The sequence below is a fragment of the Embiotoca jacksoni genome, unplaced genomic scaffold, assembly GCF_022577435.1.
Source record: "Embiotoca jacksoni isolate LCO1_2020_lvr unplaced genomic scaffold, fEmbJac1.0.p SCAF_81, whole genome shotgun sequence".
Taxonomy (NCBI): domain Eukaryota; kingdom Metazoa; phylum Chordata; class Actinopteri; family Embiotocidae; genus Embiotoca; species Embiotoca jacksoni.
This window is the reverse complement of record NW_027185438.1, coordinates 673,967-692,500: the sequence shown is the minus strand read 5'-3', so window position 1 is coordinate 692,500 and position 18,534 is coordinate 673,967. Positions and strand designations below refer to the sequence as shown.

Genomic DNA, 18,534 nt, shown 5'->3' with positions numbered 1-18,534 from the left:
ATGGACCGTAATTTTTTCACGTTTCTGGATGGGGGCATTGTTATTGTTTACTCTCGTGATCAGCTGATCGCGCTGAGTAGACCTCTACTGCTGCTGCCCGGAGCGAGGCCTGAGATCCCCGTTGAACTTCGGAGAAGACGGCAGGGTTACAGAGCTGGAGCTAAGATGAAGGTGAAGAGGAGGAGATATAAACCAGCGGTACCGGAGATCTTAATGGGGAACGTGAGGTCGTTGGTCAACAAGACGGACGAGCTCGGCGCTGGTAAAGACCCAGAGAGAGTACCGGGAGTGCAGCATCATGTGTTTCACCAAGACATGGCTGCACTCACATCTCCCGGACCACAGCGCGGCCGTACCCGGCTTCAGGACTGTTCGGGGGGACGGAGACGTTGTTCGGAGCTGCAAGAAGAAAGGTGGAGGGATTGAAGTCTATGTGAACGAGAGGTGGTGTAATCCCGACCACGTGTTTGAAGGAACGTTTCTGTAGCCCGGACATTGAACTTCTAGCCGTGGGGATGCGTCCGTATTATTTACCGAGGGAGTTCACGTCCGCCATTGTTATCGCTGTGTACGTTCCTCCATCAGCTGACGTAGAGGCAGCAGTGGACACCATCTACTCCACTGTGTCCAAACTTCAGACTCAGCATCCCGGTGCATTTTTGTTAGTTACTGGAGACTTTAACCAGTCTGGATAAAGTACTGCCAACTTTGCACCAGTATATTAACTGCCCCACAAGGAAAAATAAAACTCTGGACCTACTGGATGCTAATGCCATGGATGCATACAGTACTACTGCCCCCCCCCCCTGGTAGGTCCAGCAGGAGGAGGTCCCGGTGCTGTGGAAGACGTCCTGCCTGGTTCCAGTCCCTAAGAAGACGACTCCATCCGGCTTCAACGACGACCGACCGGTTGCCCTCACATCTCATGTGATGAAGGTGCTGGAGAGGCTGGTCTTGGCCCACCTCAGGCCGCTGGTGAAATCTTCTCTGGACCCTCTACAATTTGCGTACCAGCCTCATGTGGGAGTGGACGACGACATCATCTACCTGCTGCAACGAGCTCAGTCTCACCTGGATGGAACCGGTGAATCTGTGAGAATCACTTTCTTTGATTTCTCCAGTGCATTCAACACCATCCAACCACTGCTGCTGAGTGAGAAGCTGCAGGTGGTGGGGGTGGACACGTCCACCGTCTCCTGGATCACTGACTACCTGACAGGCAGACCACAGTTTGTCCGTCTGGGCAGTGTGCTGTCTGATACGGTGGTCAGTGGTACTGGAGCTCCACAGGGAACTGTTCTGTCTCCTTCCTGTTCACCTTCTACACAACTGACTTCCAGAACAACTCAGAGTCAAGACATCTGCAGAAGTTCTCTGATGACTCTGCAGTGGACGGTGTATAAGGGATGGACGGGAGGAGGAGTCAGTGGACGGTGTATAAGGGATGGACGGGAGGAGGAGTCAGTGGACGGTGTATAAGGGATGGACGGGAGGAGGAGTACAGGGCAGTAGTGGAGGACTTTGTGGAGTGGGCGGGAAGAAATCACCTGCTCCTGAACGTGGCCAAGACCAGAGAGATGGTGGTCGACTTCAGGAGGAAGACGACGGCTCCACAACCGCTGAGAGTTCTGGGAGAGGAGGTGGACATGGTGGAGGAGTACAAGTACCTGGTGTCTCCATGACAACAGACTGAACTGGAAGACCAACATCAACGCTGTCTACAAGAAGGGGATGAGTCGACTCTTTTTCTTGAGGAAACTTCGATCCTTCAATATGTGCAGCGAGATGTTGGAGATGTTCTACCATCTGTTGTGGCCAGTGAACTGTACTTCTCTGTGGTCTGCTGGGGGAGCAGCATTGGAGCAGGAGACACCAACAGACTTAACAAACTGGTTAAGAAGGCCGGCTCCATCATCGGCTACAAACTGGACAGCCTGGAAAAGGTGGTGAAGAGGAGGACGCTGAACAAACTATTGTCCATATTGGATAATCCTGACCACCCTCTCCACCTGCTGCAGGGTCAGAGGAGGACATTCTCCAAAAGACTCATTCAGCTCCGCTGTCACAAGGACAGATACAGGAGATCATTCCTGATACAGGAGATCATTCCAGATACAGGAGATCATTCCTGATACAGGAGATCATTCCTGATACAGGAGATCATTCCTGATACAAGAGATCATTCCTGATACAAGAGATCATTCCTGATACAGGAGATCATTCCTGATACAAGAGATCATTCCTGATACAGGAGATCATTCCTGATACAGGAGATCATTCCTGCCGACCGCAATAAGACTGTACAATAACTCACCTCTGGCAAAATCCATCACAGTACAATAACACTGTTGACTGTGTGTCTTGGTTTGTTTGTATATAATATATATAGATATATACTGTACTGTATATACTGTGTATTTTATATTTTAATGCTATTTTATTGCTTTTCTATTATTCTATTATTATCTTATTGCTTCCTGTATGCTGCTGTAGCGAAAAAATTTCCCCTCTGGGATTAATAAAGTAACTACCTAACCTAACCTAAAGGACGTCTATCCTCTACAGAGTTCAGGACAGACGTCCGTCCTCTATGGACTTCAGGACAGATGTCTGTCCGTCCTCTACAGAGTTCCGGACAGAAATATACTTTGCCCTGCTCTGTGTCTTCCAGGTGCTTCGTGAGGACCAGTCAATGTCCCCTGGTGTTTATCGTGTCGGACAGTCTGAGTGGACACAGCAGCTCACGCTTCCTGTTCCCCAGAGAGATCCAGGAGGAGCTGAACATCTGCAACATCAGGTATTAACCTGCAGCCTGAGACGCAGGGCTTCATGAACAAACACATTAGAGACTGTCGGAGACCGTCAGAGTCCGTCAAAGACCGTCAGAGTCTGTTAGAGACCGTCAGAGTCTGTTAGAGACCGTCAGAGTCCGTCAGAGTCTGTTAGAGTCCGTCAGAGTCCGTCAGAGTCTGTTAGAGACCGTCAGAGTCCGTCAGAGTCTGTTAGAGTCCGTCACCGTCAGAGTCCGTCAGAGTCTGTTAGAGACCGTCAGAGTCTGTTAGAGACCGTCAGAGTCCGTCAGAGTCTGTTAGAGTCCGTCAGAGTCTGTTAGAGACCGTCAGAGACCGTCAGAGTCTGTTAGAGACCGTCAGAGTCTGTTAGAGACCGTCAGAGTCCGTTAGAGACCGTCAGAGTCTGTTAGAGACCGTCAGAGTCCATCAGAGTCTGTTAGAGACCGTCAGAGTCTGTTAGAGACCGTCAGAGTCTGTTAGCGTCCGTCAGAGACCGTCAGAGTCCGTCAGAGTCTGTTAGAGACCGTCAGAGTCCGTTCAGTTGCGGCTGTTGTAGGAGGGATGACTTACTGTGACATATATGAGGAAGGAAATACACGAACAAACATACACTGCTGTCATGTATTCAGCACCTGATTTACTTTCAGACACTTTAATGACACACAGACTGATAGAACCTGCTGATGCAGCAGAACGTGTCATACGGGAGACATTACAAGCTTCAGGAACAACAGAGACTCTGTTTACCTTCCAGTTTCAGTTCAGTTCAGTTCAGTTATTTATATCTGCTGCCTGAGTTTCAGTATATTATAACATATTTTTAAAGATGCTCTCCATCCTATCTGCTCTGTCTGCTTCTGATGTAAACTCAGTTCTTCTTCCACCTGTGACTCCATAAAATCAGGTTAACGTCCTGTTGTTTGTCGCTGAGTCATCAGTCCAACAGCTCCATGTTGTTGTCATACAGGGCAGAAATTGTATTAACTAAATTATTTCCAGCTGCTCCATCACAGTTCTGTCACATTACATTACATTTATCTGACTCTTTTATCCAAAGCGACTTACAATAAGTTCATTTCAACCATGAGGGTTCAAAACCAGAACAACAGGAATCAAGAAAATACAATTTCTTCCAGAAAGCCAAACTACAAAGTTCTATCAGTAAGTTATATTTTAAGATACTAAAGTTCTACTGTTCAAGGTAAAGGAGGAAGAGATGTGTTTTTAGTTTGTGGTGGAAGATGTTCAGAGTTTCGGCTTCCTGATGTCGTTGGAGCTCATTCTACCATTTAGGAGTCAGGACAGCAAACAGTCCTGGTTTAGTAGAGTGTTTAACTCAGTGAGGAGCAACAAGCTGATTGGTAGAAGCAGAGCGGAGGGAGGGGCTGGGATGTAGGGTTGGACCATGTCCTGGATGGAGGACGAGGAGGACGAGGAGCAGAGTAGTGTGAGTGAATTTCGGGAGGTTAAAGACCAGTCGAGCTGCGGCATTCTGGATGAGCTGCAGAGGACGAATGGTACTAACAGGTCGACCTGCCAGGAGGGAGTTACAGTAGTCTAGATGTGAGATGACCAGAACGTGGACCAGAGCCTGGACCAGAACCTAGACCAGAACCTGGACCAGAGCCTTCACCTCCTTCTGAGTGAGAAGAGGACGTATTCTCCTGATGTTGTGCAGCATGTATCTACAGGAACGTGTTGTTGCAGTGATGTTGGCAGTAAGAGAGAGTTGACTGTCGAGTGTCTCTGAGGTTCTTATCAGTCAGGGTCGGGATAACAGAGTTGTTGAAGGTAGTAGTCAGGTCGAGGGTGGGAGAGTCTTTCTCTGGAAGGAAGAGCAGGTCGGTCTTGTGGAGGTTGATTTCCAGGTGGTGTGAGGACATCCACTGAGAGATGTCAGTCAGACAGACAGAGATTCATGCTGCTACCTGTGTTTCAGATCTGGAAAAGAGAGGATCAGTTGGGTGTCATCAGCATAGCTGTGGTAGGAAAAGCCATGTGAGTGAAGGACAGAGCCGAGAGAGTTGGTGTACAGAGAGAAGAGGAGGGGACCCGGGACGGAGCCTTGAGGGACACCAGTAGTGAGAGGACAAGGTTCAGACACAGATCTTCTCCAAGTTCTCCGGTAGGTGAGGTCGTTGAGGTAGGATGAGAACAGGGAGAGAGCAGAGAGACACCGAGGTCCTGAAGGAGGAAAGAAGGATCTGGTGGTTCACTGTGTCAAATGCAGCAGAAGGTCTAGAAGGATCAGGACAGAGGACAGAGAGGCTGCTCTAGCTGTGTGAAGCTGCTCAGAGACAGAAGGAGGACCGTCTCTGTTGAGTGGTCTGTTGAAACCAGACTGGTGGTCAAGAAGGTTATTATGGTGGAGATAGGAGGAGAGTTGGTTAAAGATAGCTCGCTCCAGAGTTTTAGAAAGAAAGGGAAGAAGAGAGACGGTCTGTAGTTGTTTACTTCAGACGGGTTGAGGGGGGGTTTCTTCAGGAGAGGGTTCACTCTCTCCTTCAGAGAGTTCAGGAAACAGACCGTTGACAGAGAAGAGTTGATGAGATGGAGAGAAAAGGAAGAAGGTCTGGAGCAATACACTGGATAATGAGATGGGATGGGGAGGGGGGGGGGGTGGAGGTTACCAAGGTAACAACTTGATTGGGAGACGTGGAGGTGAAAGAGGAAAGTGAAGGAGATGAAGATGATGGACATGTAGTTATAGAAGATGGATTATAAAATGAGGAGCGTATGTCATCTATCTTTTTAGTAAAGTAGTTGACAAAGTGGCTTGGTGGGAGGGGGAGGGGGGGGTCAAGGAGGTTGGAGAAGATGGAGAAGATGGAGAAGAGGTTTTTGGGGTTGGAAAATGAGGATGTAGTTCTGGTTTGGTAGAAAGAGCTTTTGGCTGCAGAGAAAGAGGAGAGGAGAGATTGATAAGTGAGCAGGTCGTCAGGGTGGTTAGATTTTCTACATTTCCTTTCTGATGCTCTCATAGTGGCTCTCTGGGAGCACAGAGAGGAGGAGGAGGCCAGAGAGGAGGAGGAGGCCAGAGAGGAGGGAGAGGAGGAGTGAATGTTGTGACGGACAGGTCCAGAGTCTGTTGATGTGGTCAGGTTGTCAGTTTGAGAGAGTCAGAGATAAAGAAGTGGTCGGAGACATGAAGTGGAGTTATTATTAAACATTAAAAACATCCAGTAGATCAATGAGCTTCAACTCTTCCATTTCTGAAAGGCTTTTATTTTGAAATTTGGCTTTGATTCATAGTAGCAGTACAAAGTAGAGAGAAATGAGATGTATGAGCAACAGAGCAGAGCTGCAGGTGAGGACCACCTGACTGATGGAGGTTAAACTCCCTCTGGAGGCCAGTTACAGGAAGTGCAGTGCTTCATGTCCTGTTGTCTCTGGTTGCAGCTTCAACCCGGTGGCTCCAACCACAATGATGAAGGTCCTAACGAGTATCTCCATGCAGGAGGCAGGACAGGTGAGGAGCAGCTGCAGCTGTCCACAGGTTTCCTCCCTCAGTGTATTTCTCTGTGTGTGTCTCTGAGTGTGTATTTCTCTCTGTGTGTCTCTGAGTGTGTATTTCTCTCTGTGTGTCTCTGAGTGTGTATTTCTCTGTGTCTCTCTGAGTGTATATTTCTCTGTGTGTGTCTCTGAGTGTGTATTTCTCTGTGTGTGTCTCTGAGTGTGTGTGTCTGAGTGTGTGTCTCTGAGTGTGTATTTCTCTGTGTGTCTCTGAGTGTGTATTTCTCTGTGTGTGTCTCTGAGTGTGTATTTCTCTGAGTGTGTGTATTTCTCTGTGTGTATCTGAGTGTGTGTCTCTGAGTGTGTATTTCTCTGTGTGTCTCTGAGTGTGTATTTCTCTGTGTGTGTCTCTGAGTGTGTGTGTCTCTGAGTGTGTATTTCTCTGTGTGTCTCTGAGTGTGTATTTCTCTGTGTGTGTCTCTGAGTGTGTATTTCTCTGTGTGTGTCTCTGAGTGTGTATTTCTCTGTGTGTCTGCAGAGCTGTGGGAGGATGTGCGTTCCCGACCAGGCTCTGTTGGAGTCGCTGTGTTCAGGAAGCTCAGGAGATGTTCGCAGTGCCATCAACAGCCTCCAGTTCTCATCCCTCCCAGGTCAGACTGAGTCCACAGAACACCTGAATGCACCATGAACCCTCACATCTGAACCCCCTGCTGGCTTGTTGTGACTTTCAGACACGTCGCTGGAGAGGGGGCTGTGGAGGACGAACAGAGCGGTGACATCACGGGGGAGGGGCATGTCCAGAACCAACCAGAGAAAGAAGATGTCCAGACCGACAAAGGAGGCGGAGGAGGAGGAGCAGCCTGTTGGAGGGAAAGATGCTTCTCTGTTCCTGTTCAGAGCTCTGGGGAAGATCCTGCACTGCAAACGTGAGTCTCACCTCCCGCTGATCTGATGTATGTTAGATCTGATGTGTGTTAGATCTGATGTGTGTTAGATCTGATGTGTGTTAGATCTGATGTGTGTTAGATCTGATGTGTGTTAGATCTGATGTGTGTTAGATCTCTGTCATGACAAGAGTCAGGATGGCAGTGAACGCATCCTCTGGATACATGTAGTGTGTCTGTCTCACCTCCCCGCTGCTGGAGAAGAACAGTCTGGTTTCTGAATCTGACTGCTGCTGTGATTGAATAATAACCATCTGGTTGTCTTCAACAGGAGAGAGTCATGGAGGCGGGGCAGCAGCTGGAGATCTACCTGTTCTACCATCTCACCTGTCACATCATCACAGAGAGCCACTACTCATCAACCCTGAGGTACACATGGACATCTCTGCTGCACTTCCTGTCCACCTGTCTATGTCCCCCTGTCTCTCTACTGTCCACCTGTCTCTCTGTTCAACCTGTCTGTCCCACTGTCTCTGTCCCAGGTGGTGGTGGAGCGGTCCCACCTGTCTGGGGAGTTCTTCAGTCTCTACCTGCACCAGAACTACCTGGACTTCTTCTCTGAGGTGGAGGACGTGGACCGAGCCAGCGAGTACCTGTCTGACGCCGACCTCCTGACTGCTGATTGGACGGTCAGTCCTCCTCCAGACATATCATAGACTGATAACACAGATCAGGACATGTTGTCATTTATAGTGAAGGTGTAGCTGTCCTCTCTGTGTGGTGGAGCTGACCTCTGACATCTGACCTGTGACAGACAGACCTCTTCACTGTGTGTGTGACTGACATTGTGTGTTAACATCCTCCCTGCAGACTGACTGATCATTAACTCCTGCTGTCTGTGTTGTTCCAGAGCCGCGGTGCCCTGGAGGATTATGGGTGTTCAGTGGCAACCAGAGGACTCCTTCACTCCAACTCTCAGCAGGTCTGTGTGGGCTTCAGACCGCTGCACAAACCCAGCTGGCTGCTGGTCAGCAAGAAGGTAAGATGCTGCTGTGTTAGTGGATGTGGAGGGTTTAAGCTCCAGGACAGGTTTAAACCACATGTCCTTGCTGCTGTGTCCTCGGAAGAAGCTGTTGAAGTTGGACCTGCGTGAAGAAATCCCAGAAACTCTGCAGACTGCATCTAAAACATAAAAACAGATTATCATATTCATCTGAAGTTTCTCTGTTTGTTTGAGACTGCAGTCAGTCAAAGGAAAGAAAGATATGAGGCGTCCTCTACCGTCCTTTTCTGTCCTCTACCGTCCTCCTCCGTCCTCTACTGTATCTACCGTCTTCTACTGTCTGCTTCCATCCTCTGTTGTCTCTACCGTCCTCTACTGTCTCTGTACCGTCCACTACCTGTCCTCTTCTGTCCTTTACCGTCCTTTTCTGTCCTCTACTGTATCTACCGTCTTCTACTGTCTGCTTCCATTCTCTACTGCCTCTACCGTCCTCTACTGTGTCTACCATCCAGTACCTGTCCTCTACTGTCTTGTCCGTCCTCTACTTTCTCGACTGTCCTCTACCCTCCTTTTCTGTCCTCTACTGTCTCTTCCATCCTGTACTGTCTGTACCGTCCACTACCTGTCCTCTGCTGTCTCTACCGTCTGCCTCCGTCCTCTACTGTCCTTTTCTGTCCTCTTCTGTCCTCTACCATCCTCTTTCGTCCTTTACCGTCCTCTACTGTCTCTACTGTCTGTTTCCGTCCTCTACCGTCCTGTACCATCCTCTTCTGTCCTGTACTGTCTCTACCGTCTGCTTCTGTCCTCTTCTGTCTTTACTGTCCTCCATCATCTGCTTCTGTCATCGACTGTCTCTACCGTCCACTACCTGTACTCTACTGTCCTCTACCATCCTCTTCTGTCTCTACTGTCCTCTACCGTCCTCTGCTGTCCTTCCGTTCTCTACTGTCTCTACTGTCTGCCTCAGTCCTCTACCGTCCTTTTCTGTCCTCTACCATCCTCTTCTGTCTCTACTCTCCTCTACCGTCCACTTCTGTCCTTTTCCGTCCTCTACTATCTCTACTCTCCAGTACCAACCGCTTCCGTCCTCTACTGTCTCTACCATCCTCTACCTGTCCTCTACTGACTCTTCTGTCCTGCACTGTCTCTTCCGTCCTGTTCTGTCTCTACAGTCCACTACCTGTCCTCTACTGTCTTTTCCGTCCTCTACTGTCTCTTCTGTCCTCTACCATCCACTTCTGTCCTCTACTGTCTCTACCGTCCTGTACTGTACCATCCTCTTCCGTCCTGTACTGTCTCTACCGTCCACTACTTGTCCTCTACTGTCTCTACCATCCTCTACTGTCTCTCCCGTCCATTACTTGTCCTCTTCTGTCTCTAATGTCCTCTACCTTCCTCTTCCGTCTTCTACTGTCCTCTACTGTCTCTACAGTCTGCTTCCGTCCTATTCTGTCCTCTACTGTCCCGTACCAACCTCTTCCGTCCTCTACTGTCTCTACCATCCTCTACCTGTCCTCTACTGACTCTTCTGTCCTGCACTGTCTCTTCCGTCCTGTTCTGTCTCTACAGTCCACTACCTGTCCTCTACTGTCTTTTCCGTCCTCTACTGTCTCTTCTGTCCTCTACCATCCACTTCTGTCCTCTACTGTCTCTACCGTCCTGTACTGTACCATCCTCTTCCGTCCTGTACTGTCTCTACCGTCCACTACTTGTCCTCTACTGTCTCTACCATCCTCTACTGTCTCTCCCGTCCATTACTTGTCCTCTTCTGTCTCTAATGTCCTCTACCTTCCTCTTCCGTCTTCTACTGTCCTCTACTGTCTCTACAGTCTGCTTCCGTCCTATTCTGTCCTCTACTGTCCCGTACCAACCTCTTCCGTCCTCTACTGTCTCTACCATCCTCTACCTGTCCTCTACTGACTCTTCTGTCCTGCACTGTCTCTTCTGTCCTGTTCTGTCTCTACAGTCCACTACCTGTCCTCTACTGTCTTTTCCGTCCTCTACTGTCTCTTCTGTCCTCTACCATCCACTTCTGTCCTCTACTGTCTCTACCGTCCTGTACTGTACCATCCTCTTCCGTCCTGTACTGTCTCTACCGTCCACTACTTGTCCTCTACTGTCTCTACCATCCTCTACTGTCTCTCCCGTCCATTACTTGTCCTCTTCTGTCCTCTACCTTCCTCTTTCGTCCTTTACTGTCCTCTACTGTCTCTACAGTCTGCTTCCATCCTATTCTGTCCTCTACTGTCCCGTACCAACCTCTTCCGTCCTGTACTGTCTCTACCGTCAACTACCTGTCCTCTACTGTCTCTTCCGTCCTCTACTGTCTCTACCGTCCTCTACCATCCTCTACTGACTCTTCCGTCCTGCACTGTCTCTTCCGTCCTGTTCTGTCTCTACAGTCCACTACCTGTCCTCTACTGTCTCTTCCGTCCTCTACTGACTCTACCGTCTGTTTCTGTCCTCTACCATCCTTTTCTGTCCTCTACCATCCTCTTCTCTCCTCTACTGTCTCTACCATCCTGTACTGTCTCTTCCGTCCTGTACCATCCTCTTCCGTCCTGTACTGTCTCTACCATCCTCTACTGTCTCTCCCGTCCATTACTTGTCCTGTTCTGTCTCTACCGTCCTCTTCTGTCTTCTATTGTCTCTACTGTCCTATATTGACTCTTCCGTCCTGTTCTGTCTCTACGGTCCACTACCTGTCCTCTACTGTCTCTTCCGTCCTCTACTGTCTCTACCGTCTGCTTCCATCCTCTACCATCCTATTCTGTCCTCTACCGTCCACTTCTGTCCTTTTCCGTCCTCTACTGTCTCTTCCATCCTCTACTCCCCCTTCCGTCTGCTTCTGTCCTCTACTGTCTCTACCGTCCTTTTCCGTCATCTACTGTCTCTACTGTCCTCTACCTTCTTTACCATCCTCTTCTGTCCTCTACTGTCTCTACCGCCCTCTTCTGTCCTCTACCTTCCTCTTTCGTCCTTTACCGTCCTCTACCGTCTCTACCGTCCACTACTTGTCCTCTACTGTATCCACCATCCTCTAGTGTCTCTCCCGTCCATTACTTGTCCTCTTCTGTCTTCTACTGTCCTTTTCCGTCATCTACTGTCCTCTACCTTCTTTACCATCCTCTACTGTCCTCTACTGTCTCTCCTGCCCTCTTCTGTCCTCTACCTTCCTCTTTCGTCCTTTACCGTCCTCTACCGTCTCTACCATCCACTACCTGTCCTCTACTGTCTCTACCATCCTCTACTGTCTCTACCGTCGTCTTACGTCCTCTGATCTCTACCGTCCTCTACCGTCTGCTTCCGTCATCTACTGTCTCTACCATCCTGCTCTCTCCTCTACCTTCCTCTTTTGTCCTTTACCGTCCTCTACTGTCTCTACTGTCCTCTACCTTCTTTACCATCCTCTTCTGTCCTCTACCGTCCTCTTTTGTCCTTTACCGTCCTCTACTGTCTCTACCGTCCACTACCTGTCCTCTACTTAACAACTTAAGACGGTCCCCCTGTCCTCCCGTCCACCTGTCCTATAACGGTAGATACTGAATGTAGTGACTTCTCTGTTGTCCTCAGCACCATGACAACTGCGTCGCTGCTGAGACTCTGTTCAGGAGTTTCTCTCTGACTCCTGTCAACCTGCAGACGGAGCTGCTGCCCTACCTGGACAAACTCACCTGTCCTCTGAGGAACCAGGGTAACACACAGACACACACACACACACACACACACACACACACCCACACACACACACACACACACACACACACACACACACACACACACACACACACACACACACACACAGAGCAGTTAAAAGCAGACCTAGTTGTGACCTGCTGTGATCATCAGTGTTTACATCATTCACTGCCTGCTAAGTTACTGTAGACTTCATGTTCCTCAGTAGATTTGATCACAGCTGATCACAGCTGATCACAGCTGATCACAGCTCATCAGCCTCCACAGCAACATCTGTGTTTTTTATAAAAAAAAAAGTAGTGACGTTGTTTAAAATGTAAATAAAAGCAGAAAGTGATGATTGTAAATCCAGTAAACTAAATATTTAATAGAAATGGACCAAACACAACTTATCAGATGCTGAAACTGAGAAGTTTTATTGTTTTATGATGAATATCTGCTCATTTAGAATTTGATGGTGTCTATTGAAAGTTAGTGATGTTGTATTAATGTGTGTTTTGTGTCTCAGCCCAGATCACCTTCGTCCAGGATGTTGGACAGATGTCTCTGAGGAGGTTCGCCGGCAGGTACAGATCACACTTAATCTTCTGCAATTATAATATTCATTACGACCCAGAGTCTCTGCCCTGCATCATATCTCTGACAGCAGCACGTACTGAAGCTCATGGTCCTTGATGAGTCCTGCTCTGTGACCTTTGACCTCTCGGTTTTGTCCGTGTGAAGCTGGTTGTGACCTTGAGGTCCTCTGATAAAACCTGAGATGTTCTTTAAACCTTAACAGTGTTACCACTGTTCATAGTGTGAACAGTATTATTGATTGATTTTTAAAGTGGATCAGTTGTGATCAAGCAGGTTCTGTATCCACGTCAACAAAACTTTTAATTACAGGATCAAACATAAAGCAGTGAAGGACGGAGCTCTTTCATCTGAAGATGTCAGTCTGTTAGTGAAACCAAGTGCCAATCAATCAATCAATTAATCAAACTTTATTTGTTGAAAGTCCACTAATAAAACAGATAGCTATAGAGCAGAACAATTTAATTAATTTGAGAGATGATATTTATAGTAGAGATGATACAGATAGTAGAGATGATATTTATAGTAGAGATGATACAGATAGTAGAGATGATATTTATAGTAGAGATAATATTTATAGTAGAGATGATACAGATAGTAGAGATGATATTTATAGTAGAGATGATACTTATAGTAGAGATGATATTTATAGTAGAGATCATACAGATAGTAGAGATAATATTTATAGTAGAGATGATACAGATAGTAGAGATGATATTTATAGTAGAGATGATATTTATAGTAGAGATCATACAGATAGTAGAGATGATACTTATAGTAGAGATAATATTTATAGTAGAGATCATACAGATAGTAGAGATGATACTTATAGTAGAGATAATATTTATAGTAGAGATCATACAGATAGTAGAGATGATATTTATAGTAGAGATAATATTTATAGTAGAGATCATACAGATAGTAGAGATGATATTTATAGTAGAGATAATATTTATAGTAGAGATGATACTTATAGTAGAGATAATATTTATAGTAGAGATTATACTTATAGTAGAGATAATATTTATAGTAGAGATCATACAGATAGTAGAGATGATATTTATAGTAGAGATGATACAGATAATAGAGATGATATTTATAGTAGAGATGATACAGATAGTAGAGATGATATTTATAGTAGAGGTGATATTTATAGTAGAGATGATATTTACAGTAGAGATGATACTTATAGTAGAGATGATACAGATAGTAGAGATGATACAGATAGTAGAGATGATATTTATAGTTGAGATTATATTTATAGTAGAGATGATATTTATAGTAGAGATGATATTTATAGTAGAGATGATACAGATAGTAGAGATGATATTTATAGTAGAGATAATATTTATAGTAGAGATGATACTTATAGTAGAGATAATATTTATAGTAGAGATGATACTTATAGTAGAGATAATATTTATAGTAGAGATCATACAGATAGTAGAGATGATATTTATAGTAGAGATGATACAGATAATAGAGATGATATTTATAGTAGAGATGATACAGATAGTAGAGATGATATTTATAGTAGAGGTGATATTTATAGTAGAGATGATATTTACAGTAGAGATGATACTTATAGTAGAGATGATACAGATAGTAGAGATGATATTTATAGTTGAGATTATATTTATAGTAGAGATGATATTTATAGTAGAGATGATATTTATAGTAGAAATGATATTTATAGTAGAGATGATACAGATAGTAGAGATGATATTTATAGTAGAGATGATATTTATAGTAGAGATGATACAGATAGTAGAGATGATATTTACAGTAGAGATGATATTTATAGTAGAGATGATACAGATAGTAGAGATGATATTTATAGTTGAGATTATATTTATAGTAGAGATGATATTTATAGTAGAGATGATATTTATAGTAGAAATGATATTTATAGTAGAGATGATACAGATAGTAGAGATGATATTTATAGTGGAGATTATACAGATAGTAGAGATGATATTTATAGTAGAGATGATATTTATAGTAGAGATGATACAGATAGTAGAGATGATATTTATAGTGGAGATGATATTTATAGTGGAGATGATACAGATAGTAGAGACGATACAGATAGTAGAGATGATATTTATAGTAGAGATAATACAGATAGTAGAGATGATGTTTATAGTGGAGATGATACAGATAGTAGAGATGATATTTATAGTAGAGATGATACAGATAGTAGAGATGATACTTATAGTAGAGATGATATTTATAGTAGAGATGATACAGATAGTAGAAATTATACAGATAGTAGAGATGATATTTATAGTAGAGATGATACAGATAGTAGAGATGATATTTATAGTGGAGATGATACAGATAGTAGAGATGATACTTATAGTAGAGATGATACAGATAGTAGAGATGATACAGATAGTAGCGATGATATTTATAGTGGAGATGATACAGATAGTAGAGATGATATTTATAGTAGAGATAATATTTATAGTAGAGATGATACAGATAGTAGAGATAATATTTATAGTAGAGATGATACTTATAGTAGAGATAATATTTATAGTAGAGATCATACAGATAGTAGAGATGATATTTATAGTAGAGGTGATATTTATAGTAGAGATGATATTTACAGTAGAGATGATACAGATAGTAGAGATGATATTTATAGTAGAGGTGATATTTATAGTAGAGATGATATTTACAGTAGAGATGATACAGATAGTAGAGATGATATTTACAGTAGAGATGATATTTATAGTAGAGATGATACAGATAGTAGAGATGATAAAGATAGTAGAGATGATATTTATAGTTGAGATGATATTTATAGTAGAGATGATATTTATAGTAGAGATGATACAGATAGTAGAGATGATATTTATAGTTGAGATTATATTTATAGTAGAGATGATATTTATAGTAGAGATGATATTTATAGTAGAGATGATACAGATAGTAGAGATGATACTTATAGTAGAGATGATACAGATAGTAGAGATGATATTTATAGTGGAGATGATACAGATAGTAGAGATGATACAGATAGTAGAGATGATACTTATAGTAGAGATGATATTTATAGTAGAGATGATACAGATAGTAGAGATGATATTTATAGTTGAGATGATACAGATAGTAGAGATGATACTTATAGTAGAGATGATATTTATAGTAGAGATGATACAGATAGTAGAGATGATACTTATAGTAGAGATGATACTTATAGTAGAGATGATATTTATAGTAGAGATGATACAGATAGTAGAGATGATATTTATAGTAGAGATAATATTTATAGTAGAGATGATACAGATAGTAGAGATGATATTTATAGTAGAGATGATACTTATAGTAGAGATGATATTTATAGTAGAGATCATACAGATAGTAGAGATAATATTTATAGTAGAGATGATACAGATAGTAGAGATGATATTTATAGTAGACATGATACTTATAGTAGAGATAATATTTATAGTAGAGATCATACAGATAGTAGAGATGATATTTATAGTAGAGATAATATTTATAGTAGAGATGATACAGATAGTAGAGATGATATTTATAGTAGAGATGATATTTATAGTAGAGATCATACAGATAGTAGAGATGATACTTATAGTAGAGATAATATTTATAGTAGAGATCATACAGATAGTAGAGATGATACTTATAGTAGAGATAATATTTATAGTAGAGATCATACAGATAGTAGAGATGATATTTATAGTAGAGATGATATTTATAGTAGAGATCATACAGATAGTAGAGATGATACTTATAGTAGAGATAATATTTATAGTAGAGATGATACAGATAGTAGAGATGATATTTATAGTAGAGATGATACTTATAGTAGAGATGATATTTATAGTAGAGATCATACAGATAGTAGAGATAATATTTATAGTAGAGATGATACAGATAGTAGAGATGATATTTATAGTAGAGATGATACTTATAGTAGAGATCATACAGATAGTAGAGATCATACAGATAGTAGAGATGATATTTATAGTAGAGATAATATTTATAGTAGAGATGATACAGATAGTAGAGATGATATTTATAGTAGAGATGATACTTATAGTAGAGATGATACAGATAGTAGAGATGATATTTATAGTAGAGATGATACTTATAGTAGAGATGATATTTATAGTAGAGATCATACAGATAGTAGAGATGATATTTATAGTAGAGATAATATTTATAGTAGAGATGATACAGATAGTAGAGATGATATTTATAGTAGAGATCATACAGATAGTAGAGATGATACTTATAGTAGAGATAATATTTATAGTAGAGATCATACAGATAGTAGAGATGATACTTATAGTAGAGATAATATTTATAGTAGAGATCATACAGATAGTAGAGATGATATTTATAGTAGAGATAATATTTATAGTAGAGATGGTACTTATAGTAGAGATAATATTTATAGTAGAGATGATACTTATAGTAGAGATAATATTTATAGTAGAGATCATACAGATAGTAGAGATGATATTTATAGTAGAGATGATACAGATAATAGAGATGATATTTATAGTAGAGATGATACAGATAGTAGAGATGATATTTATAGTAGAGGTGATATTTATAGTAGAGATGATATTTACAGTAGAGATCATACAGATAGTAGAGATGATATTTATAGTAGAGATAATATTTATAGTAGAGGATACTTATAGTAGAGATAATATTTATAGTATAGATGATACTTATAGTAGAGATAATATTTATAGTAGAGATCATACAGATAGTAGAGATGATATTTATAGTAGAGATGATACAGATAATAGAGATGATATTTATAGTAGAGATGATACAGATAGTAGAGATGATATTTATAGTAGAGGTGATATTTATAGTAGAGATGATATTTACAGTAGAGATGATACTTATAGTAGAGATGATACAGATAGTAGAGATGATACAGATAGTAGAGATGATATTTATAGTAGAGATGATACAGATAGTAGAGATGATATTTATAGTAGAGATGATACAGATAGTAGAGATGATATTTATAGTAGAGATAATAGTTATAGTAGAGATGATACTTATAGTAGAGATAATATTTATAGTAGAGATGATACTTATAGTAGAGATAATATTTATAGTAGAGATCATACAGATAGTAGAGATGATATTTATAGTAGAGATGATACAGATAATAGAGATGATATTTATAGTAGAGATGATACAGATAGTAGAGATGATATTTATAGTAGAGGTGATATTTATAGTAGAGATGATATTTACAGTAGAGATGATACTTATAGTAGAGATGATACAGATAGTAGAGATGATATTTATAGTAGAGGTGATATTTATAGTAGAGATGATATTTACAGTAGAGATGATACTTATAGTAGAGATGATACAGATAGTAGAGATGATATTTATAGTTGAGATTATATTTATAGTAGAGATGATACAGATAGTAGAGATGATATTTATAGTTGAGATGATACAGATAGTAGAGATGATACTTATAGTAGAGATGATATTTATAGTAGAGATGATACAGATAGTAGAGATGATACTTATAGTAGAGATGATACTTATAGTAGAGATGATATTTATAGTAGAGATGATACAGATAGTAGAGATGATATTTATAGTAGAGATAATATTTATAGTAGAGATGATACAGATAGTAGAGATGATATTTATAGTAGAGATGATACTTATAGTAGAGATGATATTTATAGTAGAGATCATACAGATAGTAGAGATAATATTTATAGTAGAGATGATACAGATAGTAGAGATGATATTTATAGTAGACATGATACTTATAGTAGAGATAATATTTATAGTAGAGATCATACAGATAGTAGAGATGATATTTATAGTAGAGATAATATTTATAGTAGAGATGATACAGATAGTAGAGATGATATTTATAGTAGAGATGATATTTATAGTAGAGATCATACAGATAGTAGAGATGATACTTATAGTAGAGATAATATTTATAGTAGAGATCATACAGATAGTAGAGATGATACTTATAGTAGAGATAATATTTATAGTAGAGATCATACAGATAGTAGAGATGATATTTATAGTAGAGATGATATTTATAGTAGAGATCATACAGATAGTAGAGATGATACTTATAGTAGAGATA

The 18,534-nt window shown here is 41.7% G+C and overlaps 1 protein-coding gene across 4 annotated transcripts in view; it reads left to right on the top strand.

Annotated features, from left to right (window-relative positions):
- Positions 1-18,534, top strand: part of rad17 (RAD17 checkpoint clamp loader component) — a 55,735-nt gene that overhangs the window by 3,282 nt on the left and 33,919 nt on the right. For 2 of the 4 annotated variants that reach the window (XM_069139319.1, XM_069139316.1), the window contains exons 7-15: positions 2,672-2,797; positions 6,192-6,288; positions 6,784-6,895; positions 6,977-7,171; positions 7,461-7,558; positions 7,672-7,818; positions 8,040-8,168; positions 11,706-11,826; positions 12,337-12,394. In XM_069139319.1, the coding sequence (XP_068995420.1) occupies positions 2,672-2,797; positions 6,192-6,288; positions 6,784-6,895; positions 6,977-7,171; positions 7,461-7,558; positions 7,672-7,818; positions 8,040-8,168; positions 11,706-11,826; positions 12,337-12,394 (1,083 nt within the window). The remainder of the gene's footprint in view (positions 1-2,671; positions 2,798-6,191; positions 6,289-6,783; positions 6,896-6,976; positions 7,172-7,460; positions 7,559-7,671; positions 7,819-8,039; positions 8,169-11,705; positions 11,827-12,336; positions 12,395-18,534) is intronic. The other 2 variants (XM_069139317.1, XM_069139318.1) reach the window with 2 other exon arrangements.